The sequence below is a fragment of the Littorina saxatilis genome, linkage group LG3 (assembly GCF_037325665.1).
Source record: "Littorina saxatilis isolate snail1 linkage group LG3, US_GU_Lsax_2.0, whole genome shotgun sequence".
Lineage (NCBI taxonomy): Eukaryota > Metazoa > Mollusca > Gastropoda > Littorinimorpha > Littorinidae > Littorina > Littorina saxatilis.
Window position 1 is genome coordinate 35,005,235 of NC_090247.1, and position 16,878 is coordinate 35,022,112.

Below are 16,878 nucleotides of genomic sequence, written 5' to 3' on the forward strand. Positions count from 1 at the left end.
TTGTATGATGCTTTTAGATTTCCATGCCTTTGGTATACATGTAATATAATGCATATTTGAAAACAAGTCAAACAAAAAACCCAGGCCTTTAATATTCTTTCAGCACTCCCCTCCTGGCATCATATAGTCCAAATGCATTGAAGACACAAAATGAAGTAAAACGTTATACAACATATTCTGTCACCATTGTTGGTCATCAGGGCCGGACTAGGCGAAGAGGAGGGGGGGGGGGTGCCAGTGGTGGCCCAGGGGGATGTCCCCCCTGGCAGCAGGGGCGGATCAGTTCATTTTATGACTGTTTTTTTTCAAAAGTATATTGTGAAGATATGGGTGTGAAGCGCCGAGCCGACGGCGCAAAGCGCCGAGCCGACGGCGCAAAGCGCCAAGCTTGCTAGGGGGGTCCGGGGGCATGCCCCCCCGGAAAATTTTGAAAAAAAGGATGCAAAATGGTGCAATCTGGTGCATTCTGAGGATGATCATTACCAGTTTTAGGCAGCAGATTTTGTCACTGATTAATACCCCAAAAATTGAAACTCAATGTAAAATAAAGAAATGCATACCTCATTCAATATTTTTATTTTTTGGCTGGGGGGGGGGGGTCCGGAAACCCTAGAACCCACCCCCCCCCTCGTTGTGGGGGTCAGGGGGCGAAGCCCCCTGAAGCTGACGGGTAGGTCATATTCTGAGATAAGAAAATGGTCGCTCCTTGCATAAAACGGCATAAAATAAGCAATAATAAAAAAAAAATTAAATAAGTAAGGTACATGTTTAGGCTAGGGGGGGGGGGGGGTTGCGCAACCCCCATAACCCCCCCGGTAGTCCGGCCCTGGGTCATGGAGTATATTATTCTTCTTCTTCTGCGATCGTGGGCTGAAACTCTCATGTACACTCGTTTTTTTTGCATGTGTTGATTTTTACAAGTATGACCGTTTTTACCCCGCCATATAGGCAGCCATACGCCGCTTTCGGAGGAAGCATGCTGGGTATTTTCGTGTTTCTATAGCCCACCAAACTCTGACATGGATTACAGGATCTTTTCCGTGCGCACTTGGTCTTGTGCTTGCGTGTACACACGAAGGGGGTTAAGTCACTAGCAGATGGGAAAATCTCCACTCTTAACCCACGAGGCGGCAGCGACCGGGATTCGAACTCACGACCTCCCGATTAGGAGGCAGACGCCCGTCAATGGTTAGGACATTGGCCTTCCTCGTTGAAGGTTCAGATTTCAAATCCTGGACGCAGTCGAGTAAAACATTTTCTGATTTTCCAGGTCAACTTATGTGCAGACCTGCTAGTGCCTTTTCCCTACTTGTGTGTGCACGCAAGCACAAGACCAAGTATGCACAAAAAAGATCCTGTGATCTGTGTCAGAGTTTGGTGGGTTAGAGACACATAAAAACACCCACTATCCATCTCCTGGGAATCAGAGTATGACTGCCTAAATTGCAGGGAAAACATGTCCACACACATGAAAGCCCACTCGTGCCTAGGAGTGTACATGGTTGTCAAAGCCCAAATAAGAAGAAGAGGAAGAAGGTGATTAAATATAAGGTGTCAAACACAACTTATCGCCATCAGTCTGAAATCACAGTCATTTTCATATTTGAATTTTTTTATTGCACTTATTGTTCTTGCGCTGTCAAGTCTAGATTATCCAAAAGAGTTTTTGTTTTAACCCCATTGAACTGTTTATCATCTTGACATTTGCACTCAAAGTTTGCATTCTTTCCATGTACACTGTATTGCTTTTTAAGTAATTTCCCTCTGTGTTGCCATTTCGAGAAGCAGACTTTTATTTTACTATTAAAATGTGTGTGTGTCTGTGATATTGACCTCATTATCTTGATATCAAGAACTTAACGCTTTACTGAGCTAAGCTCTTGTTTTTCTGATTTTCTCATTATCTATATATATATATATATATATATATATACGACTTGTGTCTGTGTGTGTGTGTGTGTGTGTGTGTGTGTGTGTGTGTGTGTGTATGAGTGTGTGTCCGCGATGCATGCAAGGTTCTCGATGGATCTGTTTCAAATTTGGTGGGCATATTCAGGTAGACCCTGGACACAACCTGCTCGATGAGATATTTCAACACGTGCTCTCAGCGCGCAGCGCTGAACCGATTTTGGTTTTTCTCTCGATCCATTCCCAGTAACTCTTCCTTATCTTCTCCAGTGTTTTCAGCGTTTATCTCCCTTCCTTCGTGTGGCGTCAATCCATATTCCTGTTACTATGTTACTATTTTTAGAATGTCACTGCACTGTCCAGAACGCTTTCATTGCACCCGTAAGTTGTCCTTACTGTAAAAGTGAAAAGGTCGAATCAATTTATAGCCACGCGAAAAATACACTGTCATCTATCTCTATATATTTATAGATATAGATATACATATATATACGGCTTCTCTGTGTGTGTTTGTGTGTGTGTGTGGGCAACACCTGTGGATTGTAGAGTTCTATTTGTGATGTGGTCTGGCGGCTTTGGTGTGTCTGTATGTTCAGGCCTGCCTTCGAGAAGCCATAACAGTTATTCCCAATCCCGTTTGAGTGGACTTCGCCTTCAAAGGTGATTGTGTTGTTTCGGCACTCGATTACATTTGGCGTCGTCGACAGCGATGGGACTCGACATGAAATGTTCAGGCCACTGAATCATTTTCGTGCTGTTCCCATTCCACCTGGGAGGGACCTAAGCTTGGCGGGTCCATGGTTCGGAACTTTGGGGACAAAGTTCATTCAAAGGGGGTTGAGTGTGACAGGGAGACTACCGAAGTTGTGGGCTTTCCTTGCATGTACCCGTAAGTTGTCCTCACTGTAAAAGTGCAAAGGTCGAATCTATTTATCGAAAAATCCACTGTCATCTATCTCTATATATTTATATATATACATAGATATATACGGCGTCTGTGTGTGTGTGTGTGTGGAGGCAACACCTGTGGATTGTAGAGTTCTGTTTGTGATGGGGTCTGGCGGCTTTTGTCTGTCTGTATGTTCTGGCATTTGAGAAGCCATAACAGATAATATAGGGCTTAGAAATAAGCTCTAAAATTCTCAATCCCGTTTGAGAGGACTTCGCCTTCAAAGGTGATTGTGGTGAACCGCCACGCTGTCGGTCTCTGTCTCGCGATTCACCCCGGCGAAGCCGGGTATTCCTCTAGTTTTATGTATATATACTGATGGTCGTCCACTCTAAAGATCATTAGGTTGACATTCTTGTGATTTTTTTGTTTTGTCAATTACATTGTATTGACATTCCGATAACTAGTCTTTTTTACATTTAGTCAAGTTTCGACTAAATGTTTTAACATAGAGGGGGAATCGAGACGAGGGTCGTGGTGTATGTGTGTGTGTGTGTGTGTCTGTGTGTGTGTCTGTGCGTGTGTGTGTGTGTAGAGCGATTCAGACTAAACTACTGGACCGATCTTGATGAAATTTTACATGAGAGTTCCTGGGTATGAAATCCCCAGATGTTTTTTTCATTTTTTCGATAAATGTCTTCTATGACGTCATATCCGGCTTTTTGTAAAAGTTGAGGCGGCACTGTCACACCTTCATTTTTCAATCAAATTGATTGAAATTTTGGCCAAGCAATCTTCGACGAAGGCCAGACTTCGGTATTGCATTTCAGCATGGAGGCTTAACAATTAATTAATTACTTTGGTCATTAAAAATCTGAAAATTGTAATTAAAATTATTTTTTTATAAAACGATCCAAAATTACTTTTATTTTATTCTTCGTCATGTTCTGATTCCAAAAACATATAAATATGTTATATTCGGATTAAAAACAAGCTCTGAAAATTAAAAATATAAAGATTATGATTAAAATTAAATTTCCGAAATCGTTTTAAAAACAATTTCATCTTATTCCTTGTGGGTTCCTGATTCCAAAAACATATAGATATGATATGTTTGGATTAAAAACACGCTCAGAAAGTTAAAACGAAGAGAGGTACAGTAAAGCGTACTATGCAGCACAGCGCAACCGCTACCGCGCTGAACAGGCTCGTCACTTTCACTGCCTTTTGCACTAGCGGCAGACTACGGTCATTGTGAAAAAATGCAGTGCGTTCAGTTTCATTCTGTGAGTTCCACAGCTTGACTAAATGTAGTAATTTCGCCTTACGCGACTTGTTTTATTCTTACTTTAATGTTGTTTCTAATCTTTAATCATTCAACATTTTATGACTGGGTAGGTATAAATAGATTTTTTTTTAAGCTAGCACCTTCCAAGCAACACAGTTTAGTATGCCGAAATCAGCACTATACTTTTTAAAGGAAATGTTCAGATACATCATACAGGCTTCAAACATTTCTTGTACATTCTTTTTCAAGTTCAGTTTCTTTCAGTAATCAACAAATAATGAATAATGATATGGGACAGTTAACCAGGAGGCACCTTACAGATTCATACACCTGATGTCCAGATTTTTCCGCCAGCTGAATTATAGCATCAAAACTGGTGGCACCTGTAACAGTCATTCTGTGTTAGTGGTGCAGCTCTTTGTTAATCAGTTAGTTCTGTCTCGCTGTCCGGTCAAACAGATGGACAAGAAGAAGAAGATCAGTTTGTTGAACATATTGAAGCTTATGCAGCAAGAAATCGGTTGATCACTTGATGTTCATGAGAGTGAGTGTGTGTGTGTGTGTGTGTGTGTGTGCCTGACATGCACTTTTAGAACATTTCGTTGAAATAAAAGCGTTTTTACTGTTACATTTCTCATCTTTTTATTTTTCTAACCAACAAAAGACAAGTAGCTTCAGTTACATTGGACCTTGTTATGACGTATGCCAATGGGAATTTTGACCAATTAATTCTCATGAGTCCATGCAGCAAGAAAGGACAAAATTTACCTACCATCCCCCTCAAAACACACACACTATATGGAAACATATCTTTAATGCCTTCTCATTTTAACATGCTTTCAGTGATGCTTGCACTTGCAGACAGACAGAGAAAACAAAGAGGTGGGAGGGGGGGGGGTTGGGAGGAGAGGGGGAAGAGAGATAGAGATCGAGTGTTTGTCTGTCTGACAAGTATAATGTGGTGGTATTCTGCAAGGTATTTTTAAAATATTTACATTGCAAGCATTTCAAGTTGGAGAACAGTTACTTGATTTTCTGTTCATATTGCTTTTAAACATAAGTCAAGTGGAAAGACAAGATGAAGATATATACTGTAGTCTTAAATTAATATGCTCACAGAAATTATAGTACTGCTTTTTTGTCATAGTCTCAAACCCTATACATGTACTTACTGTGTGAGTCTATCTGCTGGAACTCAAAAGTTCAGTCAAGCATGAAGGGAAGGTCTGGAACAAGCATAATCTTTGGGACTGGGATTTTGTTTCTTCACGGTTCACTGACCAGTGTAGTAGGCTTTGTTTTGGGGTGTCTAAGTAGAGAATACATATATATAAATATACCCTTCTCCTTGGCAAGCTGATGTTGGACTCTTACAACATACTAGGATTTGACACCGGTCTGTTACCTGTAACCAGCCTAGCTTTTTTCCAGTGCTGGTAACAGACCACTTCGCGTTATGCGTTATATTGATTCTGAGAGCAGAAATTTGCTTCTGAGACTAACTCTATCAGAAAATCTATGAACAGCAAACGAGTTGAAAGCCATTGTCATGTAAAAAGCTGCATTTTTGATTGACCAGTATAATGGTGGTGTTTAGGGTGGCATAACCAGAAAGTTGAAGATCGAAGGACTGATCGTTTTTGTTAACTGTTGTTGAAAAGTTATGTCATTCATCGATTTTGGACACTGCTGGCAAATGTTTTCAGTGAGATTTGGGACTGCTTGGCTGTGAAAATGGATATGTATTGAAGGTTCCTAATTTCATCTCTTATGCTTCAGTGAATATAGAAAACTGAGTGCATGCACTTGACAGAGAGAGATGTTCCAAATGAGTAGCATTCCATGAAAGTCAGGAGATATTGCAGCAGTGATATTCAGAATAGTTTGTGTTGGGATATTAAAGACATGGCAGATCTTGATATCCAGAGCAATCCCAGGTATCAAGTACAGGGTGTGCCTGTGAGTATCAACTTTTCCTAGTTAAATTAAGTTTACAAACACTCTTTTGACTAATGTTGCCGTCTATATTTCCATAATTGTATTTTCAATACAACTGGAGCTTCTTTGTTAAGACCTCCCCCTTTAAAGGCACAGTCAGCCTCCCGTAAACCATCACAGATACTGTCAGGCTTTTACACACACTACAAACACCCTTTCATTTAAACACTCACCGCTTCAGAACACCCCAGGTGCCCTCTGTAAAGAGCGAGCAATTTTCAAATAATTTATTTTTGCATGGTTTATCTTAATTACCCCTGAGCCATCATGAACCCGTGTGATCCAGTTTCATTTTCTTCACAATGTAGTCGTCAGTTTGTGATTTCAATGCGACTCGCTGTAAGCTTATCTGCAATAGCACGTTATTATGTACCTCTGAATCTAAACGCAACAAACGGCTGCGATTCACACGAACTCTAGCGATGGCTTTTCACTGTTCAGAGGAACTCGCGATAGGCATAACCGTTGTCTGCTACGAGAACCACAACCTTGCGTGACCCTGCTTCCGGGTTTTTCTTTATTCAAACTTTCAAAACTTCGAATTGTACTGATCTTGTCTTGATGAAAAAAGATTTTTTTTATGATTTAAGAATGTTTGTGTAACAAGCTGTCAATTTATTATTTAGATATTAAAAGTTAGGTCTAGCGCCAAAACGCACCGTCCGATTGTCTGATCAGACAATCCGCAAAATTAATTCTTTGAAAATTGCTCGCTCTTTACGGAGGGCACCTAGGATGTTCTCAAGTGGTGAGTTTTTAAAAGAAAGGGTGTTTGTACTGGGTGTAAAAAGCCTGACAGTATCTGTGATGGTTTACGGGAGGCGACTACTGTGTTGGCCTTAATTAGTGTTTTAGATGTTCTGTTCATAAAGTCTACATTTGCCTCCATTTTAAGATTTCTTATTTTTGAAGGCATGACTTTATCATATTTTTCAAGGTTTTGAAAAGAATGTTTGACTATATAATAACTGTGATGTTTGTTTGAGACAAAGTATTGAATATCAGATCATCATGAAATTTAAAAAATGATTCTGTGCTTGCAGGAAACTGTGTTCTGTTTTCTACCATAGGAGCCTGTTTAAACTAGACAGCCTAAAGAAAAACATATTCTTTCTGCTTTCTTCGTTACTTTGGCTTTATAGTTTGGCTTTATATATCCTGTTTTCTGTTAAAATAGCATTTTTTAAACATTATTACATGTTCATTGCAACAAAAAAAATAATATAATAGTCTTACGCCTTGGCGCACGTTATATGTCAAAGCAGCACCGCCCTGATATGGCCCTTCGCGGTCGGCTGGGCGTTAAACAAACAAACAACTACAAAACAACATAGTCTTACGCCTGAACTAGCTGGGCAGTAATATATCCTGATTTCTGTTCAAAAGCAATTTCAAACAATATTAGATAGAATGTTGACAAATGTTTGAACACGGAACTCACCATTGCATGACAGCATACACTGTGCTGGCTGTAGGCTGTGTGGCCTAGTTACGGAGAGCCTGGTGTTTAGACTATACAGTGGAACCCACTTGTTTTAATTAAGACCCCCGAATTTAAGACTCCCTCCCTGCTAAGACCCTGTTTTCTCAGATTTTCTGTTCATAACCTCTGTAATTTAGCCTTATTTTAAAACTCTTCTTTCAAAAGACCTGATTTTCTCAGGTTTTTTTGAGGTCGTAATTAGAAGGGTGGTTCCACTGTACTTCAGATTAGCCAGTCACCAGGCCTGTTTCCAAGAGGCTGGCAGGTCACCACTTCAGAAAATGATAAATATGGCACTTTAATTGATTCTCAGGTACCAACTTGTGTGCCTGATTTTCTGAATGCTTTTGCTCAACTCTTGAATGCCTCTCTGCTTTGTTTACATTCATGCACTCACAAAAAAACAATTATGCACACAAATCTGCGACAGAATTATGATTTTATACTCAGAAAAGTCTGTGTTGATAAATGAGGGTTATTTCTGGGTCTTTGGTTCGTTTTTGTTGCTAAGCAGTTCTTGTGTCTTGAAATTGTAAAAGACCAGAATAAATATCATATTGGTGACTATATATTAGTATGTGTGTGTAAAAAGCACCAAGTCTATTCAGTCTCTAACATAAACAAATTCTGTCAGAGATAAACTAAAGATTACAGGTTCACCCATTCTACGTTAACAGCACCTTTCACTCAAAACCAACACCAATGTTGTATGCACTATCACTCTCTTATCAGCCCCACTTCACCAAAATGAAATAGTCCCCTGTACTTTAAGGGCTTGGTCGCATGAGTAAGGAGGTGATATCGAAAGTTGATTCCGCACGATTTGCGGCTGAGGGCAAATTTGATTGGCCTGTCTCACCCAGCGTTTGCTCTTTTTGATGTATGGTTGTAATCGTGCTGTGACCTTTGTGTGTTCGCAAACACTACGTTCTGGGGAGTTCCAACCTCACTGATAACTTGGTCGCTTTGGATGTTATATGCTGGTTTCCGTCTTGAGTGGTATAGTTGTTCTCTTGGTGGAGTGTTCTTGTGAGGCTGTGAATTGATGGAACTGTGAAACAGATTGAACTTAAGTGGTTATTTTATTCAAATTAAATTGAAAACTGAGGTGAAAGTTTGTTTACTAGTACCATGGCGGGTTTAGGTTTGGACCATGTGGATGTCAAATTTCAACCTGGAATTCCGGTAAAGCTTTGCTTTATGTGTTGAGACATTATTTTGATAAGTAGATGCAATCAACCGTCATCTTTCTTCCTTTCTCTAGATATGTTTCTCTTTGTTCATATCATTTTTTTTTCTTCTTCTTCGTCCATGGGCTGAAACTCTGACGTTTACTCATGCTTTTGCACGGGTGGGTTTTACGTGTATAACCTTTTTTACCCCGCCATTCAGGCAGCCATACGCCGCTTTCCGGGAAAGCATGCTGGGTATTTCCGTGTTTCTCTAACCTACCGAACTCTGGCATAGATTACAGTATCTTTACCGTGCGCACTTGGTCTTGTGCTTGCGTGTACACACTAAGGGGGATAAGGCACTAGCAGTTCTGCAAACTAGTTGACCTGGGAGATCAGAAAAATCTCCACCCTTAACCCACCAGGCGGCCGCGGCCGGGATTTGAACTCACGACCTTCCGATTAGGAGGTCAATGTCTTATCCACTAGGCCACTGCGCCCGTCGTTCGTGTCATTTAAACTTTGTCATTCTGTCTATTATTGATCATTTATTTATTCATTGATTTTACTTTTTTCTCTTTCGAGTTCCTTGTGTTGGTATGTTGGGGAAATACTTTACAACACAAAATATATTGTACATTTATTTCTGTTTCTCATTTCCTATTCTACAGGGATGATATACTAATCTGCCTGGCTTTTGCTGAGTTTAGCCAGCCATTAAATCAGTCCTCTTTACCATGTTCAACCATTATTCTCCTTCAAAGTAATGAGAATCAAGAGCTTAAATCTGGTCTATTACTCATGAAAAGTGGCTTTGTGGGTTTGTTGATTTCTTTTTATCGAAAATCTTTTGAGTAAGTGTATATTAGTGTAATGCTTTACTAGACTTCACTCAACTTGTAAATGTACTTGTATGTTTTGGCTCAGTAAATCTGTGTCCTTTAGACTGCATTACTTTGATCTAACAAATGCAATTTGCATTAAACTTTGATTGAACTTACTTGATAAGGCCCCCCAAAAATAGGTGTGGTTAAGGTAACATAGCCCAAAAAAATAGGGTAGGAAGGTAGACAATCACTTTTTTTTTTTTTACTTTTTTTTCTGTGTACAAATTAAACCTACTTGACAGGGAAATAAGTGTGCGACTCGAGCGCTGTCGCTTTCATTGCGTTTTCTGCACTGCGTTTTTTTTTGTTTTTTTTTTTACAAATGTAATAAAAAGTTTTAGTGTTGGCCCCTAAAAATAGGGTAGGTCAGGTTACCGTAACCACACATATTTTTTTTTTAGGCCTAAATACCTGAGAGGGTCTGGAAGTTTAACCCACAATTTTTGGTCTATCAGTTTCTGTCAAAAAATGGTGAGAAATCAAAACAACGTAGCGTGACACAAAACCACACAGGAAAACACAAGAAAACAAAACATTGCCAGAACGGGAAGCTATACGCACCATTGTTGTCAAGTCAGTAAACACAGTTTAAAAGGTCATAAACTGTTTGTTTATGTGTGCAGGATTCCATCAAGATGTCCCAACTACAGAACCTGTTGCATGATGCCCTCATTGTCACAGAACATGTCCAGCAATGCGCCATTGTCAGGCGCAAAGACTGTCTGGTTCGCGCCGCATCTGTTGGATTTAATGTAAGGGGTCAGTGTAGATCTGACTGCAAAACTGCACATGTGATATGTTGTGTTCCACTTAGTGTTGGGGAATTTTTAAGGTGTTGGGGACTTCCTCTTCTTCCTGAAAAGGATAGACTAGTTTTCTTTCCTCTTTGTTGTGTGTGTTAGTGGGAGGTGGGGTGGGGGTGGTTGAGGTTGTGTTTTTCCACTTTTTGTTGATTTCGTGTTACTTGGTACTTTTTTTGTAAATGAAGAAACCGCCTGGTCACTATCATTTTCTTTCTCTCGTTTATTTAAGCACTAAGTATTTTCTTCCTATTTCCTATATGTCAGTATCATGGAAGAAACAGTATTTTCTTCCTATTTCCTATATGTCAGTATCATGGAAGAAACACAGAATGGGATAAGGCTACTTAACTTGAATAATATTCATAATTCTGAATGGGGAACCGTTCATCAAATTAGTGTCAATTTGTTTCTGTCTTTTTACAGTTGTATCAGGATCAAGTTCAGATGCTACTAGATGCTTTCAAAAACCCACCACAAACCAGGGAGGAGGGAATCTACTTCGACGATCGACAGTACAAGTGTGTGCGTGCAGACAAAAACTCCATCTATGCTAAATGTGTAGGTATTGTTGTTTTGTAAACAGAGTTATACTGAGCAAAAACTCCATCTATGCTAAATGTGTAGGTATTGTTGTTTTGTAAACAGAGTTATACTGAGCAAAAACTCCATCTATGCTAAATGTGTAGGTATTGTTGTTTTGTAAACAGAGTTATACTGAGCAAAAACTCCATCTATGCTAAATGTGTAGGTATTGTTGTTTTGTAAACAGAGTTATACTGAGCAAAAACTCCATCTATGCTAAATGTGTAGGTATTGTTGTTTTGTAAACAGAGTTATACTGAGCAAAAACTCCATCTATGCTAAATGTGTAGGTATTGTTGTTTTGTAAACAGAGTTATACTGAGCAAAAACTCCATCTATGCTAAATGTGTAGGTATTGTTGTTTTGTAAACAGAGTTATACTGAGCAAAAACTCCATCTATGCTAAATGTGTAGGTATTGTTGTTTTGTAAACAGAGTTATACTGAGCAAAAACTCCATCTATGCTAAATGTGTAGGTATTGTTGTTTTGTAAACAGAGTTATACTGAGCAAAAACTCCATCTATGCTAAATGTGTAGGTATTGTTGTTTTGTAAACAGAGTTATACTGAGCAAAAACTCCATCTATGCTAAATGTGTAGGTATTGTTGTTTTGTAAACAGAGTTATACTGCGCAAAAACTCCATCTATGCTAAATGTGTAGGTATTGTTGTTTTGTAAACAGAGTTATACTGAGCAAAAATGCAGCTGTATGAACAGCCTGCTTGGCTTAGAAACCATTTTGAGGCTAGTCAGGAGTTTGGTGAGGAATCGGTTTCTCAAAGTGCTATGACACCTCTTATTTTTACTTGCTGGTGTTAATAAAGTTAACAGCATTAGGGGAAAATGAAAAGCTTGAAAATTGAATGTTCGCATGCATGAAAATTAAAGAACAAAGGGGTAGCTTTTTTATTTTTTTTCATCTAGCTTTTGACTACAGGCTTCAACCTGAATTCACATGGACTTTATATAACCTCACAGGACTATACAAAATATTTTGGAGCAGTCTCCTGATATAATAAATGTCTATTAAATGTTTTCTAACTGTCATTTTCATACAGTTACTTCCCTTGGTCAAAGGAATTTTTTGTTTTACTCTTGACAATTTTTTAAATTTTGGCACTTGGGGTTTTATTTTGTGAAAACACACCTATGAGTAACCAAGGACATGGTCATTTTAGCTTACTTTTAACACTCACAACCAGCTGTCATAAAACAGAAATGAAACTCACATGAAAACGGCTGTGGAAATAAATAAGAGACTATTCAGCCACAGCTAAGTTTGGTGTGAACTGCAGACGCAGAAAACGAATTTAAAACTGTGGTGAAAGAATTGAGAAGAAAAAAGGCAGCAGCTTTATACCAGGTAGGAAAACTCTGTAAGTGACTAACCTGCGGCCATTAAAGCTGTAGGCCAGGGGAAGAGAGATATGGGTATTATAAAGAATCCTGTAAATCAACGCAGATAGTTTGACCTTGATCATCACCTGGTTGAATTAAATTTTTTACATTTAAAAATAAATAAATAGATAAGCCTTACAACCATGTCAAAACTGTACACAAATCTTTAAATGGTGTGTGACACAAAGTGTTTAATTCAGTACGACAGTTTTTGTGCATCAGGGGGAGACAACTGTAGACCCTATACCAAAATGCATTATCGAACAGGAACACTTTCTGGGCATGCATGCAATGCTTAACTTTGCAAGATGCCCAAAAAGTTTGGGCATTTTTTGGCTAATGGTGAAAGTTTCCTAGCTCTCACCACAGGTACCATTGTATTGAGAAAGTTGTAGTGCACTCTTAAACTCAGTTTCAATTTGTGTATTCATGTACTTCAGGGAAAAAGGGGCCTGGTGCTGGTCAAAACATTATCACTGCTGCTGGTGGCCACATACACAGAGAGCATGTTCCCCAGTGTCTGTGTCGAGGCTGTGGAAAAATTAGGTAAGTGCTGTTCATATGCAAGCGATAACTTTTTCTTCCAGTCATGACAGCGCACAAGGGATTTGGGGATGTATGTGCAAAAAAACCTGGTATGTCACATAAAAGAACTTCTGTGTGTGAGCAGGAAATGGCTATATTGTGCTGTTTTGGGGGTTGTTGGTTTTCACTATTGTTTTCTTCTTATTCTTTCCAGCCGATTACTTCAAAGAGAAAGGCAAGTAGCAGAGAAGCCAACTATGGAAGCATAATTCTACCTTTCCAGCAGGGAAGAACTGCCAGCAAACCAAGTTATTCATGGAACAACTTGCAAGCATTCATCTCATGCTTTTACCTTTGAATAACGATTTTTAAACATGTCCTTTCCACTTCCAGTCTGAGTTACCCCTGCTAGACGGAAACTATTAATTTTGTCAAGTGGAACATTATTTTTCCAATAAACAGCTTTTTTTCTGGCAAGGAAAAGCCATGTTGTTTCAAGTGTCGGGTTTGAGCTGCCATCCAGTCTCACAAACCTTTTAGGCCTTCGCCTTTTGAAAGAAGTTTAATTTTTTTGCATTTGAAAAGGACAGCCAATATTGACAGCAACTGATCTCACACTTGCTGCAAGTTATGTCAAAATGTGTAACGTGACCGTGTTCAAAGGCGACTCAAATAATCCTGAGTGAGGAAGTGACACGCTGTGTGTGTGCCTGTGTGTGATTGATCAACTCTGCATGTAATTTACTCCGTATGCAAGATTTTTGACCTACCAGATCTGCATTGACCAAGTGATACATGTATCACTTTCTTCCTCCGTCCAGCTATTGATGCGGTGTATTTCAGAGCACGATTGTGTATGTGTGTGTCAAGATTTGCAAGCTAATGTAGTGTATGCAAGGTGCATGTAAGAGATATCGGGAATTTCCATGTAAATGGATGTCAAGATTTGCATGCAAAAGTAATGTAATTATGCTGTAATGTAATGCACCTAGGTGCATGTTCTGAGAGAATGTCAGTGTACATGTATGTCAAGATTTGCATGCAAAAGTAATGTAATTATGCTGTAATGTAATGCACCTAGGTGCATGTTCTGAGAGAATGTCAGTGTAAATGTATGTCAAGATTTGCATGCAAAAGTAATGTAATTATGCTGTAATGTAATGCACCTAGGTGCATGTTCTGAGAGAATGTCAGTGTAAATGTATGTCAAGATTTGCATGCAAAAGTAATGTAATTATGCTGTAATGTAATGCACCTAGGTGCATGTTCTGAGAGAATGTCAGTGTACATGTATGTCAAGATTTGCATGCAAAAGTAATGTAATTATGCTGTAATGTAATGCACCTAGGTGCATGTTCTGAGAGAATGTCAGTGTACATGTATGTCAAGATTTGCATGCAAAAGTAATGTAATTATGCTGTAATGTAATGCACCTAGGTGCATGTTCTGAGAGAATGTCAGTGTACATGTATGGCAAGTGCATGTAAACAAAGTTCCAGGGAAAATGGTTTTGAAGTGTATGAAAGAGAAAATTCCTTTGCAATGTATGGCTGGAGATAGACAGAAGTGGCACAACTTCGAATATCAGTATTGCTGTGTTCTGCTATTCTGTGGATTATTTGCAGCTGCAATGTTTATTTTACCTAGAAAATTCTTGTTTTTGAGTCACTTGAGAACAAGAAGAGCAAACGCTCGATCGAGTCACTTTCGCAGTTCTGAATATTATATGAGGCATCAGATGGACAGGAAGAAATTGCTATTCACAACACAATGAGTCACGTTCACATAAAATTTGAGCCCGGTCACTTTTATAGTTTCCGAGAAAAGCCCAACGTTAAGTTGTGTGTTGCCGAACAGAAAAGGCTAGTTATCTCCCTTGTTTTTCTGATAACGTTCGTAAAAGGCTACAGATGTAAATACTTTGATGTAAAGAATAATCCTACAAAGTTTCAATCACATCCGATGAACTTTGTCAAAGATATAAAATGTCTAATTTTTCCTTTGACGCTGACCTGTGACCTTGAAAAAGGTCAAAGGTCAACGAAACCATCGTTAAAGTGTAGAGGTCATTGGAGGTCACGACTAAACAAAATATGAGCCCGATCGCTTTGATAGTTTCCGAGAAAAGTCCAACGTTAAGGTGGTGTCTACGGACGGCCGGCCGGACGGCCGGCCGGCCGGCCGGACAGACTAACACTGACCGATTACATAGAGTCACTTTTTCTCAAGTGACTCAAAAAGTGACTCTATGTAATCGGTCAGTGTTAGTCTGTCTGGCCGGCCGGCCGGCCGGCCGTAGACACCACCTTAACGTTGGACTTTTCTCGGAAACTATCAAAGCGATCGGGCTCATATTTTGTTTAGTCGTGACCTCCAATGACCTCTACACTTTAACGATGGTTTCGTTGACCTTTGACCTTTTTCAAGGTCACAGGTCAGCGTCAAAGGAAAAATTAGACATTTTATATCTTTGACAAAGTTCATCGGATGTGATTGAAACTTTGTAGGATTATTCTTTACATCAAAGTATTTACATCTGTAGCCTTTTACGAACGTTATCAGAAAAACAAGGGAGATAACTAGCCTTTTCTGTTCGGCAACACACAACTTAACGTTGGGCTTTTCTCGGAAACTATAAAAGTGACCGGGCTCAAATTTTATGTGAACGTGACTCATTGTGTTGTGAATAGCAATTTCTTCCTGTCCATCTGATGCCTCATATAATATTCAGAACTGCGAAAGTGACTCGATCGAGCGTTTGCTCTTCTTGTTATACAATTCTTCCTGTGATAGTTCAGCCTTACTGAATGTGTTTTTGACATGTTTGTGTGTTTCTTAATAAATTCTTAAATTTGAATCTCCGCAAAGACTGCACTTCTGCTATTTTGTGCCCAGAATTCAAGTGCCCACTTAAAACAGCGTCGGTGAACATGAAACTGCAGGAAATATACACTGCACAGCAATGCACATTACTGTAGCATGAAACACTTTTATGCAACGGTCTCCAGTCTGCCCACGGGTAAACCAAATCGCATTTTTATGAAATAGAATACCCCCCGCAGGTTAGGGGGAAGAATTTACCCGATGCTCCCCAGCATGTCGTAAGAGGCGACTAACGGATTCTGTTTCTCCTTTTACCCTTGTTAAGTGTTTCTTGTATAGAATATAGTCAATGTTTGTAAAGATTTTAGTCAAGCAGTATGTAACTTGTAAGAAATGTTAAGTCCTTCATACTGGAAACTTGCATTCTCCCAGTAAGGTCATAATTGTACTACGTTGCAAGCCCCTGGAGCAATTTTTTGATTAGTGCTTTTGTGAACAAGAAACAATTAACAAGTGGCTCTTTTCAAAGCGAGGCGAAGCATCTGGCAGGCTACTGGCTGCCCCTTACATGCAATCGCAACGTACAATTTACTGATGTAATGTTATGCAGTATGCTCTCAATATTAACCCTTAGGCTGGTTGTCGCGACATATGTCGTGCTACTTTACTATACTGTCACCTGGTTGTCACGACATATGTCGCGCTACTGGCTGAGTCTGTTTGGTTGGTTCCGATTACCTCCCATGGATGCGAAAACCTAAATGACCGTTTTTTGTTATTTTTCTCTCTGTTAATTCACCAGTGGCTTTGTAACATGTGTTACAGAATTGCACCAGTGTAAGGGTTAACAGCTATTGTGTTTTCAGCGTAGCAATAGGGTCCGATATTTAGACGAGACAAGTATAATGCCGACGAGTCGCATTATACTTGTTCGAGTCTAAATATCGGACCCTATTGCTACGCTGAAAATACAATAGCGATTATATAGCTGTTCTGACCTTTATTTGTTGTTCCAAACTTACAAAATGACAGTTTTTGCGTCGATGCGTTGATCCCAGGTTTTGATAGCAGACGCCGTTTCTTATGCGCATTAGTTTTGCGCAGGAGCACACTGACTTTGG

General features: G+C 39.4%; 1 protein-coding gene across 1 annotated transcript; it reads left to right on the top strand.

Moving 5' to 3' along the window:
* Window positions 1–5,484: 5,484 nt before the first annotated feature.
* On the top strand, window positions 5,485–14,786 carry LOC138962239 (profilin-4-like). The gene is made up of 5 exons (XM_070333983.1): window positions 5,485–6,044; window positions 10,249–10,377; window positions 10,852–10,986; window positions 12,850–12,955; window positions 13,149–14,786. The coding sequence occupies exons 1-5, from the start codon at window positions 5,928–5,930 to the stop codon at window positions 13,175–13,177; spliced, it is 516 nt and encodes a 171-aa protein (XP_070190084.1). The 5' UTR covers window positions 5,485–5,927; the 3' UTR covers window positions 13,178–14,786.
* Window positions 14,787–16,878: the final 2,092 nt, after the last annotated feature.

Bases quoted from the DNA above. Each gene is read 5' to 3' on its own strand.
- LOC138962239 (XM_070333983.1), top strand. From the start codon at position 5,928: ATGAAAGTCAGGAGATATTGCAGCAGTGATATTCAGAATAGTTTGTGT. The intron at 6,045-10,248 runs GTGAGTATCAAC...TTATGTGTGCAG, and splicing joins ATCAAGTACAGGGTGTGCCT to GATTCCATCAAGATGTCCCA. The intron at 10,987-12,849 runs GTAGGTATTGTT...CATGTACTTCAG, and splicing joins ACTCCATCTATGCTAAATGT to GGAAAAAGGGGCCTGGTGCT.